Source organism: Netta rufina, assembly GCF_964035555.1.
Source record: "Netta rufina genome assembly, chromosome: Z".
NCBI lineage: Eukaryota > Metazoa > Chordata > Aves > Anseriformes > Anatidae > Netta > Netta rufina.
The window spans coordinates 53,213,775-53,237,417 of NC_140126.1; the positions used below are offsets into that span (position 1 = coordinate 53,213,775).

The 23,643-nt window shown below is 35.7% G+C and overlaps 1 protein-coding gene across 1 annotated transcript in view; it reads right to left on the reverse strand.

Moving 5' to 3' along the window:
- Positions 1-10,343: 10,343 nt before the first annotated feature.
- The window catches only part of SLCO4C1 (solute carrier organic anion transporter family member 4C1), a gene marked incomplete at both ends in the record, with an annotated part of 31,366 nt that continues 18,066 nt past the window's right edge, over positions 10,344-23,643 (reverse strand). Inside the window, 7 exons of the mRNA XM_084304850.1 lie at positions 10,344-10,468; positions 11,576-11,713; positions 12,828-12,892; positions 14,842-15,029; positions 16,844-16,997; positions 21,931-22,126; positions 23,472-23,616. Of these exons, the coding sequence (XP_084160976.1) occupies positions 10,344-10,468; positions 11,576-11,713; positions 12,828-12,892; positions 14,842-15,029; positions 16,844-16,997; positions 21,931-22,126; positions 23,472-23,616 (1,011 nt within the window). The remainder of the gene's footprint in view (positions 10,469-11,575; positions 11,714-12,827; positions 12,893-14,841; positions 15,030-16,843; positions 16,998-21,930; positions 22,127-23,471; positions 23,617-23,643) is intronic.

A 23,643-nucleotide genomic window follows, 5' to 3' on the forward strand; every position in this document is an offset into this window, starting at 1 on the left:
TGCATCTGCTCTCTTTGAAATCTACAAATACTTTTAGGGAGCTGCAGACACAACTGAAGTTAAGGATTTCCACACAGATTGATAGGATCAAAATATCGGTAAAAATCTTTTCCACCTATTCCACAGAACAGGGTGTGGGGAAGACAGTTCAACAGTAAGTGGTAAATAATGACAAAACTGGTGCCTGTGTGAAGACAAAGAGTTGTCTGCATTAAACAAAGTGAATTTTAAATTTGTCTAATCTTGAAGATTTTTAAATATAATAATAGGTGCCCAATTACTCTCAGTAAAGTTTAAAGTTTAAAGTTTAAACTAGAAAACTTCATTCTGCCCTCCAGATCTTAGGGAAACATTTTGAAAGAATAAAGTTGTATTTTAAAGTGTTCTTTAATTCTTTTTCTGGGGGGAAAAAAAAAAAAAGTCAGAGTAAGACAAGAGCAGAGAGGTCACACAAGAAAATAAACAAAAATGGTATGAAGCTGAAGCTGAAAGGAAAACAAACAGAAATGAACAGCAGAAATATTAAAAACAAGCCGGTTTTGTTATGGGCTTGTCATACACCTGCAGCACCACTCCCAGAACTGCCCCACTGGGCACCTACGAGCAGCAATCACTCCTTCAGATCTATATGTAACTGTCTGGCTGACCTCTAGCTTTTAGAAAAGATAGATGGCTGAGTTGCAACTTTCTTTAGTGGATGGCAGCCAGCAATCAGTTCTGATGCTGTCTGATGAACATTTCTAGAAGTTTCACATATTTGTGTCTTCTGTTTCTGTTAAATTTGGTACAGATTCATTCACATCCACAAAAATTCCCAAGAAAGACATGGAGGCAATCTTAAAGAAGTAGGGAACTGACAGAATAGGTCAAATTTTTCTTGTTTTTTTAGCAGATCAATCTTAGAAGAATTCTTATTGCAGTGTTTTTTTTTTTGTTTGTTTGTTTTTTTGTTTTGTTTTGTTTTGTTTTGTTTTGCTTTGCTTTTTCTTAATGATAGGACAACCAAAGAAAAGAGGCATGCTCAGGAGAAAGTCATGAAAAAGCAAACCCAGTTAACTGAAAAGAAAATATCAGCACATTACCTGGTAAACAAAATCCACAAAAATTAGATTAGCATATGTACATGAAAAACATAGCCTTAGAGTTTTTACAGCATTAGAAAGTTAAATTTAATTTCATATACTGCATCTTACTTCTTCTACCTATCCTACCATATATCATAATATGCCCACAGTATCAGGTTGTTTTTTTCTGCAGTTTGTTTCCAGGAGGCTATGCTCCTATGCAATCAACTACTGTACATCCTTCTGCTCCTTTGAGTACAAATTACTGATTTACAAAGCATTTCAAATGAAGGTCGTTCACTTTGACTAGAACAAAATATAACAGGAATGTAATCTTCTTCATCTCCTGTATGAATTTCCTTCCATGTGTCTCATTTTCAGCCCTCATTACTTTTGTCTCATTTCATATCTCCAATTATAGCTGTTTTTGTGTGTTTATTTGCCAATATATTGCTGGAACTGCTTCAGTTCACTTATTGTAGGTAATTACCTTGGTGTTTTGGAGCCTTCATTATCTCTAGTCTGACAGTTTGCCATTCAAAGGAATGACAACAGATGCCTGAGAAGCAGGAAGCACAAAGGTGGGGATGTGGATTTGCATTAATTGGTGGTCTTTTCCCAATCTACAAAGCCAAAGCCTTCATTCAGCTGCCTAAAACAAAAGAATTGAAACATCTTTAGAAGGTGATTAGGTAGGAGAAAAACCTCATGAAAAGCATTTCTCTCTGCCCAGTCTGCACTTCTGTCATTGCTCAGTCATATCTTACTAGGTTTATAGGTTATCAAATACTTTCAATGTAGTTACACCAACTTCTGCTAAGTATAACAAATACTAAACTGTTGTCATGTAATTTGTCTAAATACCTTGATACTCATTAAGTAAATAGCAAAACCTTCACTTTTCTTCAAACCAACTGCTGCTGCTTTATGGTTCTGTTTTTATTTCCAAACAAGTTAAATTTCTCATCATTTTAATCCTTCAAATAAAATATCATAGTAAAATGGGGGTGGGAAGGGGTGAAAACATGCCTCCAGGTAGCCTAGCCATTGTTAGGAATTCTTGAATAATTTTGAGGGAATAACAATCTCCATGATCAGCCTGGATTTTATTTTCCTGGTTTATATTTCACCTCTTCTCAAGGTGAGGTTTCGAGTCATACTAAGAACACACATGTTCAATATGAAAGCTGATTAATAATAATCAGAAAAGCTTTATGTGATTCCCTGGACTTCCATTTACTAAGGTATTCAGGGGCTGTGGAGGTGTAATTGTCTAACCAGTTATCAACACTCATATTACAGATTTGAAATGCATACACTGCATGGAGCTGAAGGAAGCTCTAATTTGTAAGAGTCTTAAGTAAAGCAGCAGACTCACTCTTTCTGTGTATATATGCTATGGGGGATGCACACATATAATGTATTTCAGCTTTTTTCATCTTTACTACTGAGATACAAAATTCATTGTCTCTCTCTGTATTTTTGCAAAGCTTCTCCAAACTAAAACTGATCCTTGTTGCCTGAGGATACTTTGTCTTTGGGGAAAAAGACATAAAAGAACCCATATAAAAATACAGTTGCATAGAGTGCTACACAAATGTGTCAGGGAAAAAAAAAATCATAAACAAGCATATTCATATATTTACCACAACAAGAAATCCACACAAGAAATCACACAGACAAAAGAGAGCAGCCATGCTTCCATTAGCAGAATATTTCTGCAAAAGCTGCATATTTTCTTCCCTGCACTCCAAAAATGACTTTTGTTAACAGAAACAGAGCCATCTACTGGCAAAAAAATAATAAATAAATAAATAAATAAATAAATAAATAAACAAAAGGAGGGGAAGTTAAAAATTTTGTTTTCCTTCTATAACAAAAGATAATAGAAGTATTTCACATACATTCATTCCAAAACTGAAATACTACTCAATCCACAACCCTTTTGAAGACTTTCAGAGCTGAAAGATATATTTTCAGTAATTTTTCAGTAAAATTCAGTAATTTTCTTAAATACATTTACACCTGATCTAATTTTAACATGTTTTAGACCAGGAAGCACTATAACGCCAGCTCTTACCAACTCAGTAGTGGTCAACAACTAAACATCAGGTATGTAAAAATATCTAGCAAGCTGCACCATTCCTAAGCTTCCCATCTTTCAGTCCATGAATTACGGAGAAACACTAGGGTGTACTCTGCTTACATCTTGCCATTCCAGGTCATCTTTTTTAAGTATATATAGTCATGTGCAAAGAGACACTGCAAGCAAGGTGAGTATACAAATGAATTTATACATTCAGTTTTAAGTAATGTTACCTACGATGGTCACATGCAAAATAAAATTCAGATTTTCCCCTTTCTCGGTGTTAATGAAGCTGGGAGGAATGTCACGTGTCACTGCAATGAACTTCAGAGTTAAGCTATACATACTTTCTGTAGAAGTACTCAAATACAAAGAATTAACTTAGCTTAACAGAGTTCCAGCTTCAGCTCTCCAAATACAGCTTGAAATTCTCTTATCATAGTCCTTCCTTTGCAGAACAGTCTTGATTTTCAGATAAAAGGAAACATAAGAGCTAAGTTTGAATCAGAGGTTTAGCCTCAAGCTACTGTCACTCCCTGGTAAATCTCGTGGGAAAATAAAAAAAATAAAAAAGGAAGCAGCAACATTTAAATTTTAAAGGTAAGACAATCTATAGCTAAGTAATTTGCAGTACTGGCAGTCCCAGTGTTGTTTTTTTGTTTTGTTTTGTTTTGGTTTGGTTTGGTTTGTTTGTTTGTTTTTCAGTTTATTCAACCATACAGCATGTCACAAAATCTCACTGTCTTCTATGATATTTCAGAGAATGGATCAGTAGGACATGCTGTAAACCTGCCCTTTTTAGCCAAAATAGAGAATGAATATATCAATTTTCTAGAGTTTTGGATGCTCTTGATTTCTCACCTCTTGAGCAGAAAAGCTGTTGATGCTGAGGAAAGTGGGGGAAAAGAAAAAAAAAAAAAAAAAAAAGGCATGTTTGTTAATGTATGGAAATGCAAAAGTGACTCTTGAGGAACAAACCGTCTGCTAGAGGTAATGGCAAAACACAAAAATAAAGGTCAAAAAAATGTTAAAATGTTTCAGTTAAACATTAATTTTTAAAAGAACAAAGATCCTGATACACTAAGGTCAACAAATGACTCTTGTATAGCTGCTTTCCATCTTAAGAGCTTCACAGAACCACAGAATCACAGAATGGCCGAGGCTGGAAGGGACATCTGAAGATCATCCAGTCCAACACCCCTGCAGAGCAGGATCACCTAGAGCACTTTGTGCAGGATGGCATCCAGGCAGGTTTTGAATATCCCCACAGAAGGAGACTTCACAACTTATGTGGGCAACCTGTTCCAGTGCTCTGTCACCCTCACAGTAAAGCAGTGCCCCCTCATATTCAGCTGGAACCTCCTGTGCTTCAGTTTTTGCCCACTGCCTCTCGTCCTGTCACTGGGCACAACTGAAAAGAGAGTGGCTCCACCCCCTCAATACACTCCCCTCGGGTATTTACATGTATACACATTGATGAGTTCTCCCCTCAGTCTTCCCTTTTCCAAGCTAAACAGGCCCAGCTCTCTCAGCTTGTACTCATACAACAGGTGTTCCAGTCCTCTAATCATATTAGTAGCCCTCCTCTGCACTTGATTTAGTAGTTCCATGTCCCTCTTGTACTGGGTAGCCCAGAACTGGACACAGTACTCCAGGTGTGGCTTCACCAGGGCTGAGTAGTTCATCACCATTTCCAAGTAAAAAAGAAAGGAAGAAAGCTTTAAATAAACATTTTTAGTTGGGAGTATCTATCACTAGGGCTACTTCACTGTAGCCTTAGTATACTCAGGGAGAGAACAAGATTTGCAGATAGCAGAAATAGTTTTAAGATCAGTTCACATACCTTGAACATTAAAATTTGTTTTCAGGAACACAAGGCCTTTTCTCAAGTGAGAAACAGCTAAATTTGACTTCAAAGATAAATACCTTGAGAATAACTCTCAGGAGTCTTTTCTGACACATGTTCCTGGCAAGATCATGGAGCAGATCCTTCTGGAAACTACGTGAAGGCACATAAGGAGGTGACTGGTGACAGCCAACATAGCTTCACTAAGGGCACATCATGACTGACAAATATGGTGGCCTTCTATGGTGGGGTTACAGCATTGGAGAATAGGGGAAGAGCAATTGACATCATCTACCTGGACTTGTACAAAGCATTTGACCCTGTCCTGCAAAACATCTTTGTCTCTAAATTGGAGAAATATGGATTTGACAGATGGACCATTTAGTGGGTAAGCAATTGGCTGGGTAGCTACACGCAGACAGCTGCAGTTGACGGCTCAATGTCCAGGCTGAGACCAGTGGTAAGTGGTGCTCCTCAGGGGTCAGTACTGGGATCGGTGCTGTTTAATACCTTTGTCAGTGACATGGCAGTGGGATCTGGTGCACCATCAGCAAGCTGACAAATGACACCAAGCTCTGTGGTGAGGGTGACACTCAGAGGGAGCTGGACAGGCTTGAGGCACATGTGAATCTCATGAATTTCAGCAAGGCCAAGTGAACTTGAATAGCTGAATACATGTGTTTATGATCAAAAAAAAAAAAAAAAAAAAAAAAAGTGTCCTAACGCTGCCCTTAAATCTGCCATAACGTGTGTGGGTATCGCTTAATGTTAAGAAATCATTTGCTAAGAAATATTCATCTCACCTTTTTCAGTTACAAAGAACATTGCTGTTGTTATAGTAAAGAAGGTGTAATCCTGGAAGATACAAATACTCTTCTGAATTCAGAGGTAGGTTGTCAGCTAGGTAAATGCACATTTGAAGTCAATACTCAAAAATTATACTTGTTTGTTTGTTTGTTTTTTCATTCTTCGTATTCTGCAAGTACTTGTTTAACCTATTGGTGGAGCTCTATCCTGCAAACCATACAAGCAGCACATTAAAATCTAAAAAGAAACAAAACACCTTGAAATTTACTATTACTTTAGAACTTTAGATATCAAAAAGTTACAGCAAAAACAAAACTAGCTAATGTGAGTAAGTAAACTATACTTCAAAAACGTTTTAGAAACTTATAAAATAAAATACTAGCCAAGAAAGCAACAGAAATTTACCAAGCTGAGGCTCCAGTAGGACTCTGGAGACCTTATTTGAGCTGGAAATGCAAGGCAATATACTCAGTTAAAAGCTTCCTTCTGCTTCAGAGATTAAGACATTTTATCATCTACAGTGTCGGATTGCATTTATTTGCACTAGGAATAGTTTTTAAAAATAGTCATGCTAGTTAGAATATGCAACATTCAAAAACTTTTAAATCATCTTTATTTTGGATAATACTCAGGATTGTACAAGCACATTAAATAGGAGTTCACAGAGCATATATAAATCACAGAAGACTGTCAACTGTTGTTTGAAATGTTTTGTTGATCAGGAGTGTTAGCATGAATGGAAATATTACAACCTAGCAATATACACACACCGAGTGTTAGATTCTGAACATAGTTTAATTTGATGTACATGTACAAGCTGATATATACATATGCTAGAAAACAAAACAAAACAACAACAACAACAACAAAAAAAAAAAAAAAAAAAAAAAAAAAAAAAAACAACTGTGCAATAACAAGTAGGTCTTCCCTTGCTAGAATCCATACAGAAGTTAAAGAACTAACACATCATATACAATGGGGAACAAAGACCACAATAACTATTTCAGAAAATCACTGAAGCAAGTAAGTTGCAAGGGGCCTCGTGAGATCATCTAGTCCAACTCCCCTGACTGAGAAAGGTCAGCTAGCATAGGTTATCCAGGATCAGGTCAAACTGGGTTCTAAATACCTCCATGAATGGAGACTTCACAACATCTGAGCACCCTGTTCCAGTGTTTCACTGCCCTCCTAGTAAAAAAAAAAAAAAAAAAATGCTCCTGTGTGGGCTCCTTTCCACAAGCTGCAGCTCCAGCCCAGGGCCTGCTCCTGCAGGGGCTCTCCATGGGCCGCAGCCTCCTCCAGGCCACATCCACCTGCTCCACCAGGGGCTCCTCCACCCATGGGTGGGGCTGCAGCGTGGAGATCTGCTCCATGTGGGACCCATGGGCTGCAGGGGGACAGCCTGCTCAACCAGGAGCCTCCCCACAGGCCACAGGGGAATTGCTGCTGCCTGCCTGAAGCACCTCCTGCTGCACTGACCTGGGGGACTAGAGGACTATTTCTCATTCCTCTCTCCCAGCTGCTATTGTACAGTGTTTTTTTATTTTTTTTTCATTTGTTTGTTTTTGTTTTTTTTTTTTTTCCCCTTTGTTAAATCTGCTCTCACAGAGGCCCAAACAACACCCCTTTTTGACTTGGCTCTGGGCAGTGGCAGGTCCCTTTGGAGCCAGCTGAAACTGGCCCTCATTTAACATGGAGCAGCTGCTGGAATCTTCTCAGAGAGTTCAACCCTGCAGCCTCCTGTTACCAAAATCCTGTCATGTAATCCCTCTACAGTTCCAGTGGAACTTCATGTGTTTGTGACCATTTCTTCTTGTCCGGTCAGTTGGGCACTACTGAGATAAGTTCAGCTTCCTTCTTTTCATTCTTGCCATCAGATAGATATTTACATGTTGGTAAGATCCCCCTGAGCGTTCTCTTCTCCATGCCAAGAGCAGCCCCAGCTCTCTCAGCCTGCCTATATGAAAGATGCTACAGATCTTTAGCCATCTTTGTAGCCCTGCAGCACACTTGTTGCAGCAATTGTGCAACTTTCCTGGGCTGAGGAACCCACAACTAAAGAGCACTGCAGCCTCACCAGTGTTGAGCAGATTTTAAAATGCTAGCAGTGCTCTGCCTAGTGGAGCCTATGACCTTTTTTTTTTTCTGAAAGTACATACTGCTGCCTCTTCATCACCTTTCCTACCATAGGCTTTCACTGCAGAGCTGTTTTCCAGGTGGTCGGCCTGTATTGTATGTACAAGTATACATACACTTGAAACTGTTCCTCCCTCAGTGCAGGATTTTACCTTCCCTTCATTTAACTTAATGTTTCTGTATATTCATTTCTCCAGCTTGTCATAATACCTCTGGATGGCCCTTCATACTTCTGTAGTATCTGTGATGTTGCTGAGAGTACACTCTAATCCCATTATCTGGGACAGTTTTTTCAATCCCAACACCAATCCAATCAACACCAATCCAATCAACACCATCTAAATACCAAGACAGACCTTGTCAGCTCATCTGTGACATTTACCTCTATTTAGTAAAACCTTTAACATGCTATCTGCCACTTTGTCTATTTATTTGGAGAGAGAATTGAATGTTTTTATAATGCAAGGTAAATGAGTAAAATGAGTAAATCTACCCAGCTCTATGCATTTTATCTCCCTTCTATCTATTGTGTTGGTCTTCCTAACTAGCCCATGTTATCTTTAGCAAGTCAAAAGTTAAATTCTAAGTTGCAACAGCCTTTAACCTTAACTGTAACTTTACACCACAGCAATACTTCCTTCCTTATCCACCCAAATAGCCACCCCAATAGGGACTAAGAGCAACTAAGAGCGTTAATAACTTCCTCAGAAGAGGAAGGTCCTGTTGCTCTGCCTGAAAAATTTTGTAATACACCCAAACATGATAACCAGTATAAACTAAACTATGATCTCACGTCTCAAGTCAGACCAAGAGAAGAAAGTTTGCCAGCTTAGCTACCATACTACACATCTTTACTACTAAGTGATTTCCTATACCTCACATGGAGAAACTCAGCAGGAAAACAAATTCAAAGTTTTAGGCCATATTCCCAAACTTTGAAGATCACTAGATCTTTCAAGGGAAGTTAGCCACCTCACTGTAAGTCCATTCATAAGGCAGCTGTGTTATCAGGAGTTTTTCAACAAGAGAAAGCCTAACTTCAATTGTTTTGAATTGTCTTCCACCACTTTTCTCCTCTGTCTTAAAAACATGAAGTCTTGTGCTTTAGGGTTGTATAGTCTTCTTCTGCTCAAACCTCCTCTCCCCCTCTCCCTTTGAACAGCTCTGTCTGAATAACTCTGCAGGATTCTCTTGAGCTGTCTACTTACATCTGCCTAATTTAAGCACTACATTTGGAGACTCAAATGAAATGACTCATTTGTTACAAAACTTCATTCTAGTACTTGTTTGAAGTTTTGATAGTCAATAAGAAGTTATGTAAACACAGAAGATGGGTACACATCACTACATAAAACTGGCATGCACTACCAGTGTACAAGATAATTGGTTTACATTAACTAAAACAAGTGCAGAGAATATCTTGCTTATTAAAACAACCCAGTCAATATTGAATGATATTTCAGTAGAAGGCAATGCAGTTCAATACCCAGTAAGAGTGGCTAAGTCACATCTGTCATGTGAAACAGAAACAGCTTCAGTACACAAGTCAACAGGATAATTAAAGCCATGTTTTATTGCTTCTAATGTTGGTATGCTTATTTGTTTTCCAGCTTTTTGTTTCTTTGACTCCTAGGCTTCTTAACTCACTCACATACAAATGACACAGCATACAGAGAAGTTTAAGAAAATAGGTTTTATTTTCAAAATTTATAGAAAAAGTGTTGACATTCCCTAAAGAAAGAAGCTTGACAGCAACTTTCTGTATATATTATATATTTCAAATAGAAACTAATGCATTTAAGTTAACAAACACTATGCTGTCAAATGCAGCTACCTATAACTATTTACAGTTTTCTACAAATACTAAGAAGTGAATTAATGCCATTAGGATAACATGTAAAAATATTTAAAACATGTCCATACTTGCAAACTCCCAAGTGTATCTACAGTCAGAATCCATACTTGAAGTAAAGGCCCAGGCAATGTGCACATATAAATAATCCCCATTTTAAACATTGACAGTTCCCTTTAACATACTAAGTTCCACATTTGCTCCCACTAGAGTTCCTCCCTTAGGTATTACTGTATAGGCAGGGAAAATGTGACTCACAGTCAGTCCCATTCAGCTCATTTTTGCCATTTTTTATTGGAATATTCTACTTTGTTTCACTTCAACATTCAAAATTAAACTAGAAACATATGGACTTTTTTGGATATACAGAATGTAATACTAAATATCACATTCAGCAAATTAAAGAATGTGATACACATTCATAAATAGTTTAAAGTTCAAGAATTAAATATTATCTTTTATATTTTATGTTGTACAAGAACTTTGGTATAAGTGTCTTAACAGTGCTTACTCTTATTGGCTTCTTTTGAAACTCCCTGATTTGCTCACAATTTATGTGCATATAGCAGTCACCATTTCTGAATCCTTTTGTGACAGGGCTGGACTTGTTTGTGGAGGCTTATACAAAAGTACTGCCATGATCACAAAGATGATTGTGATGATTTTGCAAGCAGCACCTGAATGCAAAGAACAGAAGAGTCCTTCAGTGTTGAGACAAAACCATTTCACCTATTCATAAAGTTTCACACTGCAAGATTTCAACTGCATTTTTAATTGATACTACAAATTTCAATGTGTTTTAGATGAGCAAAGGGCAGGTATAGTCAGCATTTCAACTGACTTTAGACCTCTCATCTGCCTGTTGGTTCTTGCTTGCAGCAGTTGCTATTGCCATTACTTCAGTTCTATATTTCTTCACCCCATTCTAGCCTAAAGTGCAAGTCTTCCTTATTTCTTGCTTCACTGGTCTTTGTTGCATCAGTATTCTATTTTCCTCAAGCTAGAACTGCCCATGTACAACAGGCCTGGTAAGTATTCTTCCTCAGCTATCTTAAGAAGTTATTCATTTCAATTTCAATAACATTTCATAAGTTATTCATATTCAACACCAGTGGTGCTGACTGGTGTTTTGACCAACTATGGGTGGGATTACATTCTATCACTGAAATATGCCTGAGAGATACTGAAACCTGAAGTTGAGACTTTTTATTTTTTAGTTTAAAGATTAGATGCTAGTAGTTCAGTTTACACACTTTAAGTGCCTCAATTACCAGAAGATATGACAACTGCATTTATCACGATTGTACACTTAGCCTGTATTCCCTCCCCCAGACATAAACTTGAAAGGAGCAGCTTGTTAGACAAGTTGGGAAAAAAATTCTCTACTGTTCAGAGATATTTTCATATTGTTAATTGAATAAAAAGAAGTTAAATATGACAAGAGTGAGTTCCTCTTATACCTTAATTTGTAAACAGACCAAAATAGTTAAGACTGAAATGTGTGCACTAAAAGCCCTTAAATTCAGTAAAGTGTGACAATAAAAAAAAAAAAAAGGACTTGAAAAGTAAAACAATTCTGTATTATGGTTAAATTTTTGTATAGGCTTCCCCCAATATTTTGCTTTTTCTGTTTAGGAAAAACAAAAGTTTGTTGCTGATGCTTTTTTCTTTAAAGACCACTACTAGGACAACAAAAGCTGAATGTTGTTTTAAAACAATTCCTTCTAGCAGTCAAGGTCAGCATATTATCCTGTACATGTATTTAATATAAAGAAGTCACTTACTTATGCCCATCAGCAGATATGCCATTCTTTCATTGTCATACACCCAACAGGCTCCTTTAGTTTTACATTCATCAATATCCCACAGAGTACAGCTGTTATCTATTGCAACACCAAACAAAATTGGTCCAGGGATAGTGCCTAAGAAAACAGGGTAACATGTTGAAATGTTTGGAATGATCTTACCCAATCTTAATGCATAGTGTGAAATGTCAAGCTGGTGGGGAAGATAAAGTGGGAGAGCCACACGCTAAAGGTACATGTAAGTAAGCCCCATGACTTCAGTTAAAATACTTGTATTAGTTACATAGCAAACACCTCTTCAACTGACCTCAGTGAATAAGTAGGATGCACAGAATTTGTTATATATACAGCTCAAAGCAATTTTCAAAGACTTCGCTTTTCATAATTTTCATTGGAAAAATGTAATTAGAATTAGGGGATAGAACAGGTAATTACTGAAGTAGGATTTTAACTGAAGGAAAAGAAAGTCCCTTTGTGTAACACACTAACTTGTTCCAAGTGCAGAGGAACAAAACAATATATAATCAAACACATTAATATAACATTTTCCCATTACTCTGATGTAGCCAAGCTTCTAGGAAAAAATTAATGTAGAATGAATATCATTTAATATTATTCCTGCTTAGAATTCACTATATTTGTGTTATTTTTATCACAACAATGCTTTATAAATCACAAGTGGTTTGCATCCAGTTTTATTATACACTTGAGGTACATCACTGCATGTCTACCTAACCTGCTCAAGGACTAAGCTGTTCTTGAGGAAACATGCAGTTATGTCATCACTACAAATCCTCTCTCTAGGGTCCCTGCATGATCCATTAAGTCTATAGCATAAATATCAGTAGTAATGTTGTTAGGTGCTGCCTTCTTTAACTACAGTCGCTGCAGGCAGTTCAAGTTCTTAGTAAAATTTCCATCAACCTTTAGAGTGTGCTTCCTTTTGGAGAAAGTGACAGAAGGTGCCTTTTGCTGAAAGAATGACACTTACTGACATTTTGTTCTTACATATATATATATATATATATATAAAATAACAAGAAAGGCTAAAATGAACAAGCATACCTATTTAAAACAAATTTGAATTCTGATAGCATTTGCCTTCTAATAAGTGCATTTTCTAAGCCAACAAAAGGCTGCTACACACCCCTCTGAAAGCTTCTTAATACATCATGTTGAAGTCTAGAAAAATGTCAAAAGGAGATTGAGAAACAGGAGTTTCAAGTCATACCTAGTAGTCGTAGAAATACTGACTGTACTCCAAGAGCAAATGAACGCTGTTTATCTGGCACACATCTGTAAACAAGATGCAATTTAATACAGAAAACAAGTTTTAACTGTTTCATTTCAGCTATATTCCTCAGTGAATATCTTTTAGCTTAATATATTCTTTTACCAGGGTTTTTAGAAATCCTGTGTGCAGAACAAATAACTAAAGGACTTCAAGAGATTCTTTGACCAATGAATATTATATATATAAATATAAAAGCGATTCCTACAAAAGGTTAAAGGAACTGAAATTAAACTAGCTTAACAAAACAAACTAATCAAAAATCTAGCTTACTAACAGCACCCTGATACACTGTTGAACATCTTTTCAATAGAACAACCAAGGATTTGAGGATTTAAGGCCCGTGCCAGAGAGTTAATCCTGAGCTACTGTACCTGAAGAAGCAATACATAATTGAGTCTAGGCTACAGCACAACACCCTTATAACATTTACATAGGCCAGAAGTGATTAATTATAAGGTTGGGTGACTATCTTATAGAAGTCAATATCATTTCTAATATAAAACTAGTAGATTTTACCTCCTACCCATTTCTTTCAGATATTTCCTTAGCAGCAAACATTTTATCCTGGTAATGTCTTAAAGAAACTACACAAAGATTAACACAACTTGATCTACATCTTTTATACAACTTCTTTTATACAACTAAGCTTCTGCAGCATTTTGTTTACTCAGAGTGTAGGATGTATATTGAAGTACTTCATCTAAAATGAGCAGTTAGCACCTGCCACTGTTAGGATTCCCTTACCATAAAGGCAAACACAGGTAAGAGAATGAGCGGTCTTACATAGTGTGGATGTTTAGTTCTAGCACTTGAATATGTCAGAAACACCTAGATTTACACTTCAGCGCATACAGAATAAGCTTGCTGAAGAGATAGAATATGCTATAGTCATTTAACTCACATTTAGCTATTTAAATTTTTTCAAAATTTAAACTGCTTTACAGTCCTCTCATCAGAAACTGTTTCATTGTTTCAGTTTATATAAAGATTCCAAATTACTAATGTTACTGCTTAGAATTAACAGAATAAAATTGTCAGCTCAATTCTGAAGATCATGTAAAATTTCTGTAGCCAGACTAACAGGATAAATTCTTAAGCTCAGGTTTACACCAACCCTAAACAGGAGATTACTACAAAGTACAGTTGCAGAATATCATTCCTCATCCCACCCCAAAACTTGACAAGAAAATAACAGCTTCCCCTCACCCAAGCATCATGTGACGAGTATACATGTCTATTCATCATGAATATTTTCTCTCCACAAATATTGGAGGTGTAAGTCACATTTCAACATAAAGTGAAACAGCTCCACTTCCACTAAAAAAGTGTATCTAGCTTTCAAGCATATGAATGTTAGAGTGTTAGGGATCTGAAAAGCAGCCAAGCCAGCAGTTAAACACATACATGCTGTCAGGTTTTATATTAGTGACTGTCATTGAATCCCCCTATTACAACATTAATGATAGGTAGTCTACAGTTCCTGTCAGAGTACAATTTTACACATCAGAACCCAATTAGAGAGTCAATTTAGAATTAAGTACCTATTGACTTTTATTAAGTTATTGGTAAAATTTGAAAAACTGGAACTACATACACACGGTAGTTGAATACTTTCTTCATCCAAGCATGTGGCACATTTACTGTGTTCTTTTCAACAAAGCAGCCAAAAGTGTGGTCTCATGAAAATGGGAGCTTTTAACTTTTGCTAAAAGTTGGAAAACGTTATTTTTATGGATTCAAACAGTATCTGCTAAGCAAATGTAACTATAGAGATAGGAAACAATGACATGATTATACTCTGCTTCAAATACTGCCTGCTTTATCCACAAAATACTACAACAGGAAATTCCCTTGCACATTGGTTTGAATCTGTACTCAAAAATGAAATGATTTAGATTTCACTGATCAGAGTTTTCACTAAAATGCTTTTTTCCTGAGCCCAAAAACTTACCTGAGAATGGCCACAGTTGTTGGAGTAACAGCCATAAATGTAAAAACAACAGCAAAAAAGAAGAAGATCAGAAATAAAGGTAAAACTGTGCATTGTGTTGGACATTTTCCAGGTATAGCTTCATAGAGAATGTCTTCTGAACCATTTTCTATTTTCAGCTTCCCAATACAGGAACAGTTGTAGTAAGCCTATAAATAATTTGTAAAACAAAATTTAGCTTTAAGAACGAAGAGTGGCAGTAACATTGTAGATGTTCAGTATGTCTGCATCCCATGGAATACAAGGAAAATAAACTTATTTCACAGTATGGGAAACAGTCTGCTTTCTCATGATCAGATAAAAGGTAACCCTCATTTTTAAAACCAGTTCAGCACAACTTGACTGATCCAGCTCACGTGAGCAGCAACTATTTGTGTTTTTTTTTTTTTGATATAAAAACAGTGACAGTTTTTTGAGTAACAAGTTTTGAGACAAAACACAAAAGGCATAAAACTAAAGGAGATCCTGCAGCTAGAGCCACAGTCATATGTAATACATGACATTATGCAAGACCAGCAAAATAAAACTTGAAAAGCTAGCTTTCACACTCAAATCTTACTATCCATCAGTGAAGGGAATCAGCAGCAAACATTGTTTATAATTAGGAAAGGGCAAGCTTCAGAGTCTCCAAACCTAGTTTTATTTTTGCATATAATTGTGAAAATGACTTTCAAACAAAATCTCCTCACAGATATTATAAACACTATGTACAGTGTCACAGGTTAGTGTCCCTTTTTTCTTTCCCCAGGTGAAATGTTTCATTTGCAGTGTTTCACTTCTAAATAAAGTATTGTCAAAATCTGCAGTTCCCTTACAACAAACTATCTCTAACATGGTTTTCAAAAACTTTTTCCAGTACTGACATTAGCTGTTGTTAACTGTTACCTTATTTATTAAACAAAGCTGCTGATTATTTCTATACAATTGAAAAATTTTACTCCAAGCAACTTTAACTACAAAAACTTGTTACACTAAAACAGTGTTCACTCTTTAGATTTAAATCTACTTATGCCACTATTTCCTCAAGCCTCACTCTTCAGGCTTAGTAAAAATTATCCAGTTACAGTGGGAGAACAAACTAAAAACTGCAACAGTCCTCATTCTTCTGAGTTTTTAGAAAGTCTCAGATCATCTGTCTCTATAGTCTTGGTTATAAACAAGCTGGTTTTCACAGCAGGCTGTACTTGACAAGAAAAGAGAAGATATCTACTCAAAAACTTAAGTGGTAAAGAACAGAAGTAATGAGTTGCTTTTGTAAGGATGTGAACAAATGGGATAGTTTCAGGTTCTCCATTTAAATCCACTCTGTTTGTTTTAAAACAAAGTATAATTCAAAGTGTTCAGTTATTTGCCAGAAAGTAGTCACCCACCATCATCCTTTTCTTGCCTACGTTTTAAAGACTTATCTGCCTACAATGCTGCTAAAGAGTTTCTTGTGCTAGTAGAGACAAGCGCAAAAGAGACAAGCACAAAAGACTCAATTCTGGGAAGTCTAGATAATAACCACGACTTTCATGGCTTTGGCTTACCACATTCATGGCATACCACCAGAGCAAACTGACATTCAGGGATGCAGACACACACAGAAACAGATTGCCATGCATACAATAGACGTTATATTATGCTTAAGATCCCGGTAAGTACTGCTGCTTAATGTCAAAGCAGTAGCTGATTTCTATTTTTCTGATTGCCAATTTTATTCAAAGTAAATTCAGGTTTGATGTGTTTTCAGAATAGAAAGTTTAGTAGCAGTGACACTGCACAAGTAAGAAGCATATCAACATTCATCCTACTGACAAATATTTGCTTCCAATGCACATTAACTTTTCCTGTAGTAATTACCACTTAGTTTCAGAAATACTGTGATTTACCAGCATACTAGGGGAAGAACACTTTCCACATTTAATACTTTTTGTATGAAACAAAAACAGACCAGGTCAGCTACCTGCATAAGATAAAGTACCTTTTTCATGTTGGTAAGAAGAGATGATGTACATCCTGCATAACATGGGGAAAAGTACTGGACTTTATCTCTGCCACAAACTGGGTAGTACGTAGAACGCAAGCATTTGCAGTTAGCATTACATGGTGCTGTTAAGTTATGTAGCATGCCTGTTCTGGAAGGTAAATAGGCTTTTTAATAAAAAATAGCAGTTATGTAAATAAGCAATACAGTATTTATAGGATAATGAATCACAAAATATTTAGTTCAGATTATTTATGCACATAATTGTTCAAAAACAAACCAATATTCCTAGTAGCTACATACAGCTATAGGGGAAATTCCTATTTATTCTGCATGTAGCTGTTTTGTGCTATTATTACTTTCATAGGTTATTTCTCCAAAATACATTCACAAAACAGATGAAAACTCCATGTCTCAACCGAGTTTTTCTACTGTCTCCACTATCCCACATACATATTAAAATTGAATAAATTGAGTTGTAAGGTCTTAAAAATGCAGCAAGATTAAACCCAGTATTTGGTGATGTTTATTCTATTAATTAAATTTCAAGTTTTGTTGTTGTTTTGGATTCAAGTCGAGTTGCAAACCCATTGCATTTCTACAACCTTTAACCCTGTTGTGCAGGCATCTACATCATTCCAGAACCCAGATGACTGCACACAGTAAATACAGAACCGTTCTTGATTTATGTATTTTGTTTTCAGTACAACCATACTATGTCCTATATTTGAAGCGGTCCCAATATATTGTCAATATATCGTTAATATAAAGTCAACTTGAGATGTGGGAAGACATTATGTCTTAAGGCATAATTGCAGAAAATAAAAACACTTGATTTTCTAATAGTGGTGCACATAATAAGCACAAAAGCTTCATGGGCTAGAATTTCAGTCAGCTGAAAACAGTCAACTGAAAACAGGATTCTGAGAGTCAGTAGCTGAAATATTGTTCTGTAATCTGAATGTTTCAGATTCATTGCCTCAAAGTTAGGATACTTTGAGAGAATTTAACATGGTAATAAAAACTAAGAGCAGAAATATTTTTTCCAGGAATTAAGCTGATTAGTTACACTGCATTCAAACTGCATATGGAGTATTAGGGACATCATATCTACTTATGTACTCAGTTTTATAACAGCACAGTTGAGCCCTACCATTGTCACATTAGATCATTCTTCAGATAGGGAAGAATCAAGAGCCAGTTTGCTCTGGTTTAAAGCGTCCCAGTACACCATAAGTAAATTCACAAGTAACTTACTAATCACTGGTTTCTCCATACAGTGCCTTATCAGTCAAGCCTAGAAATACTTGATCAATTGAATGACAACATATGACCTCTGTCCACATGTGCAGAGGTCTCAATTCTCTGACATAAAGAGGAGACTGAAACTTGAAGTACTCTCAGAGAAAAATTAGAATACAGAAGAAGTAGTTTCATGTACCTAGGTTCTTATGAAATGGAAATTCTTGTTCTTTTTTTTTTTCCCCCCTGGAGAAACACAGCACTATAAGGAAGTAAAAGTCTTTAAAAGCTCTACAGATTGTGTGTTCTGTAATAGAAAAAAAAAACAAAGTCCCACAGATGTGTGGGAATGAACAGAAATAAGTTTCTGTTCTTTCACGTTTGAGGAAATACTAGATAAACAAGTGTGGCAAAAACACTTCCTTGAAGCACATACTAGATTAAACCATACGTGTTCATTCTGCTTAGTCTAATTTAATAGCACAACTTATCACAGTTAACACTGAGGGCTATTAAAAGCAATACACTTTGTTCATTAACATTGGAGCTCAGAAATAATCCAACATTCATGTGCTTCCGCTACTAAACATAAAAATGCTCCCTCATTACCACCACCAAGCTATTTTTCAATAGAAATGGAATGTTTGCCATAAAGGATTTCTTCAAAGTCTCCACAAAAGTTCATCTACATCAATTGCCAAGCCAACTCTCAAACACCCTCAAAATTTATTCTTTCAGAATCATTTGTTCAGTAACATATGTTATTTAATATAAGCTATTTATATGTAAACTATTGTATGAACTTGGCTATTGTTCCACAAGCTTTTAATTTTTTTTATTTTTTATTTTTAACTACTACTACATACTTCAGCTGCTTATTCCTTCATGGAAAGGAAGTTCAGAACTAGCACTATATTAGTGCTACTCAATCTGATGGAGGTCTTGTCTCAAAAGAACTAAAATTAAGTGTAACAGTGAATTAGATAAAACTGAGTAATTGTTGATAATAGATACTGAGTGGATAGTTATTTCAGGATTGGTTAATGCTAAATTGTTGTAAAAGGTCTACAACAAGACAGTTGCAACTACATAACTGCTAAGGTTACGCAAAACTTAAACCAAATTAACTGCACTTAACTTAAGATGAAAATCAATTCAGCTGTACCTTTTGCTAGTTGATCATTAACAGTGGACATACAATATGATTATGTATTGTTCACAGTATATATGTATTAGTCACAATATGAATAGTTTCATATTCTATTTCCTGGACAACCTCTTCAATGATCAGCAATATATTGATTATTTTGATTATTTTGCTCAATATGTAACTATAAAAACTTTCCGCAAGTTTACATCCTAGTTTTCACAGATCTGAAGTGTCTACAACAACCTTCCTGCTAGCATTTTTTCATACCCTAAATCAATGCCATGTTTTAAGTGTCAGCGTATTCAAAGGCCTGTGATGACATTTGTTATAGCAAGTTGTAAGGATATAATCTAAATGAGTAATAACTTAGGCTTTCAATGTGTATTTTTTTCCCCTCCAGTCACCAGTGTGAAGTTTATTTTATTCAGTCTGCCATCTAGATCAAGTATAAAGGAGTGATGAAGTATAGTTTCTTCATCTTTCTATAAAGATGAAGCATAAAGGTAATAGCACTAAATTTCTACTCTGTCATCAAAGTTTTACCTGACTTCCCTGGGACCAATCCTTTAAAAAGCTTAAAAAGTTTGCAGAAACAAGGGATACACTTTAAGATGCCTTTTAAGATATTTTTGCCATATACACATACAGAAGGTTTTACTCATCAGGACAGTGCGTAACTCTGGTAAAGGCATGATCAACATATAGCATGCCATGATGGCTTAAGGAACATGCTGTGCAGAGTTTAAGCAAAATGTATCCTCTTAAGAAATACAAAAGCAACTGTTGCAAAATCAGAAGCCTGACATTCAATCACTACTGCCTTCAAGGCCTCTGAATTTCTGACCTGTTAACCTAAAGTTATGAGTTAAAGTTTTCATATCTACCTAAAAGAGAAACATTAAAAATACCTGGTCAGTCTTTCACATCACTCTTTGCTATTATGTGGGGAAAAAAAAAAAAAAAAAAAAGAAAGAAATATCCCTGTTATGTTTATGTGACCTAAGAATACTGGTAACTTTTATATCCTATAAAATGTGTACTTAATTGCCTCTGAGTAAGATCTGATTCTTCTGTACTATTCTATTGTTATATGCTCATTTATAATTAGTTAATAAAAAGCCTGGTAATATCAAGTGAAGAAACCATATAAGCCTAACTGTTGATTAGAAGTTTGCCATTTTTTGCTAGAATTATTACCCACATGCATTTGTTTTAGACACATCAAAACCAATTCCACTGTCTATCCCCTATTCTTCTACATCTTTATGGTGCATTTTATAGTATTGCACCTGAAAGATAGAAAGATCCTCTTCCCCCATTCCACTTGGGTGAAAACGCTTTTGGACTTTCTGGAACAGAGCAGTTTCTACCTTTGTAGAAGTTCTATGGTGACCTAACCTTTTTCTAAAATGGGGGATTTGGGTAGACAATATTTAAATATTGAGAAGTTGCACAGCACACTACTCATGCTCTGCTATTGGAGCCATCTTGGAAATATTTTGCACATCTTCTGGCTCTTTGGCATATACTCAAGCAATTGGAGTTGCCTCTGTGTTATGAATTCAGGGAGTAGCTGACCACTTGTCAGTTTTGACACAGCTAGCCCTCTTCTTCCTGTGTTTAAGTATTGCTCATTTTACAGAAGTGTTAAGACTATAAGAGAATTTAAACCTTACAATTTTACAGTTAATTCCTTAATAGGGCATGATAATACATTTTATATAATATACTGTCTATGCTGGTGATAGCATCATGTGCATTTGATGCTGAAGGATTATTAGAATTGCATTCTCTTAAAACATACTTCTGAGGAAAATTATTTTTAATCTTGCTTCATTTTTTACTCACTTTTTCTACTGCCACACTTGTTTCCAGAGTAAGCTTTATTCACAGGAACAGGAAGAACATTCATCCTAGAGTTCTGCTATTATAATTTGTATAAAGATCTAGAAACAAGTGATTAACTGTGTTCTCATTACTGATGAGAAATGTATTCTTCAGGGGATAGAGAAGTATATATATTTTTAAAGAGTCCTCCTTATACATGCTAATCAAATATTTTGAGTCATTTCTCTTAACCATGTTATTCTACCCATTTCATTATTCTGCTTCAGTCACCAAGCTATATTGCCTTTGCATAACATGTCTGCCTCTCACTTCAAATATTAGATATTACAATAACTTTGTTTTCCTAGGGAAGAGCTTGCAAACTGAATATTATTTAAGTTGTAGTGCCCCTCACTTCTCACTCATGAAGCTGCTGCAGACAGATTCCTTTCAGAAAAGAGCTGCCTAGATTGTAAAAGTTGAGTAATAAAACAATACACAAAAGACTTATTACTGTTTTAAAGAAACAGAAAACTAGTTCTAATTTATACCATTTCTACTACAAGTAGACTCACTACAGAAGCGGGTACCCATCCCTTCACCCTTCCTGTTCCACAAGGACCAGGAATGCTTAGAACATTTTAAGTGCAATGTATCCTTACATTCTCTTAGTCATCTATTTCATGCTAAGTCCAAGAACGAGGTTTTAGAGTTTTTGTTGTTTGTTTGTTTGTTTTAATAAAACTTCCATTTTCCTACATCAAGGCAAAGTGATATGACATTTTAGAGGTTTTGTATTCTGTGACATAACTTACTTATTTTAAGCATTAACACTAACCCCAAGAGTGCATTAAAATATATTTACCCATCATATGTTTCAGAGACACCTGCGAAAGGTTCATTCCCACACTTAGCAAATAAAAACACTGTGTTTAACAGTAGAGCCACTGAACAAGTGCCTATCATGAACTTGATTATGTTTTTGCAATCCATTTTGCATTTGGATACCAAGATGCCACTTATGACTTGGCCTAGTGCTGCTGCTGGAACTAATACAAGCCCTAGAGAAAAACAAGACACCAGCAATTACACAAGAATGCAAGACATAATTAGTGAAGTACTTCAGAAAGCAGTTTCATGTTAAGTAAAAAAAAAAAAAAAAATCACAATACTTACCTGCCTCTTAAGATGCAGCCCATATGATGTCATTTTCAAACCATCCTACCAGAACCTCTCAGCATGAGTAATTTAATAGTTTCACTGAAAGTCATTTCTTCTACCCTTACATTACTTTTAGTCTTTGCAGAAGTTCAGCTTGACAGTGTAATTTATAGATGTACAAAATCAAAGTTCTACACAGCAAATCTAGATTACTTAACTGTAATGCATTCTGTGCAGAAATCTCTGAACACCAGTAGGCTGCTTTATGAAAATAGAAAATTCTAATTCATGGCTTCTTAGTATTTTTCACATCCATTTTTGTTACACATTTGTGCTATAAACTTTTTATAATAAGAATTATGTTCTGTTATTACAACAGACAGCACAAGACAATGAAGTCTTAAGTTTCTACAGAAACTTGATTTAAGTTCAAGACCTAGGTGGGCCAGTTTTGCTGAATTAATCGATATGTACAAAAAAACAATTCATCAATGTAATTTGCACTGAGCTGAGATCACTAGTTTTACAGACACTTCTGTTACAGTTGGAGAACTGAGTCACATAGTCAAAAGAGTTTAAGTAGTTAATAGTCATTTAACTAACTAGTCTGTATGTTATCAACATTAGTTCAGGTGCAGCTGGCTTTCAACATTAGCACAGGCATTTCTTTAAAACTGTACATTGGATTAATACTATCAGTATTTAATTAAAATAAATTAAAACAAGGTCTAAAGGAAAAACTGAACATTGTTTCTCACAGCACTGCTAATGATGTTTAACAGTTGAGCATGCATTCCAATTTATTTTTATGTAAAACTTGCAGATACTTTGTTCTGAATCAATGACCAAGTAGCAATAGTACTAATTATCTAGTACTATCCAGAGAAGGAGTAAGTCAAAGTCTCTCCTAAACACATTGTTGTTGGACAAAGCAGTTCAACTACCATGTTTTTAAATTGCAGCACTCTACAGCTGAAGTAATGTAGCAAGATGTTCCAGAACTAAGAAGTCTGACACATTGCAAGTATTCATTTGCCTTTCTGCCTTGATCTTGTTGCTGTCCTTTAGAAATAACTGTATCATTTACTCATGTGACCCCACCTAATACCTCTTTCATGTTATTGCATTTATTTCTGCAATGATCAGCTTTTCATAGCCTTCCATTTTCTACCTATTTAAATATTATGATAAAGCAGTTAAGGAAAACAAAAAAAAAAGCAAACAAGAAAACCCACAACACATTACCTCCAAGAGTTGCTGAAAAACTTGATGTCTTTCCAAACTGATTTTCTATGAACTTTGGTAGAAATGTGGCAAAGCCAGTGGCAACTAATGCTTCTGAAGAACTAGCTATTATTAGACTCATAAGTACTGGATTCTTCAACAGAATCTATGTAGGAAGCATGGAGAAAGATTA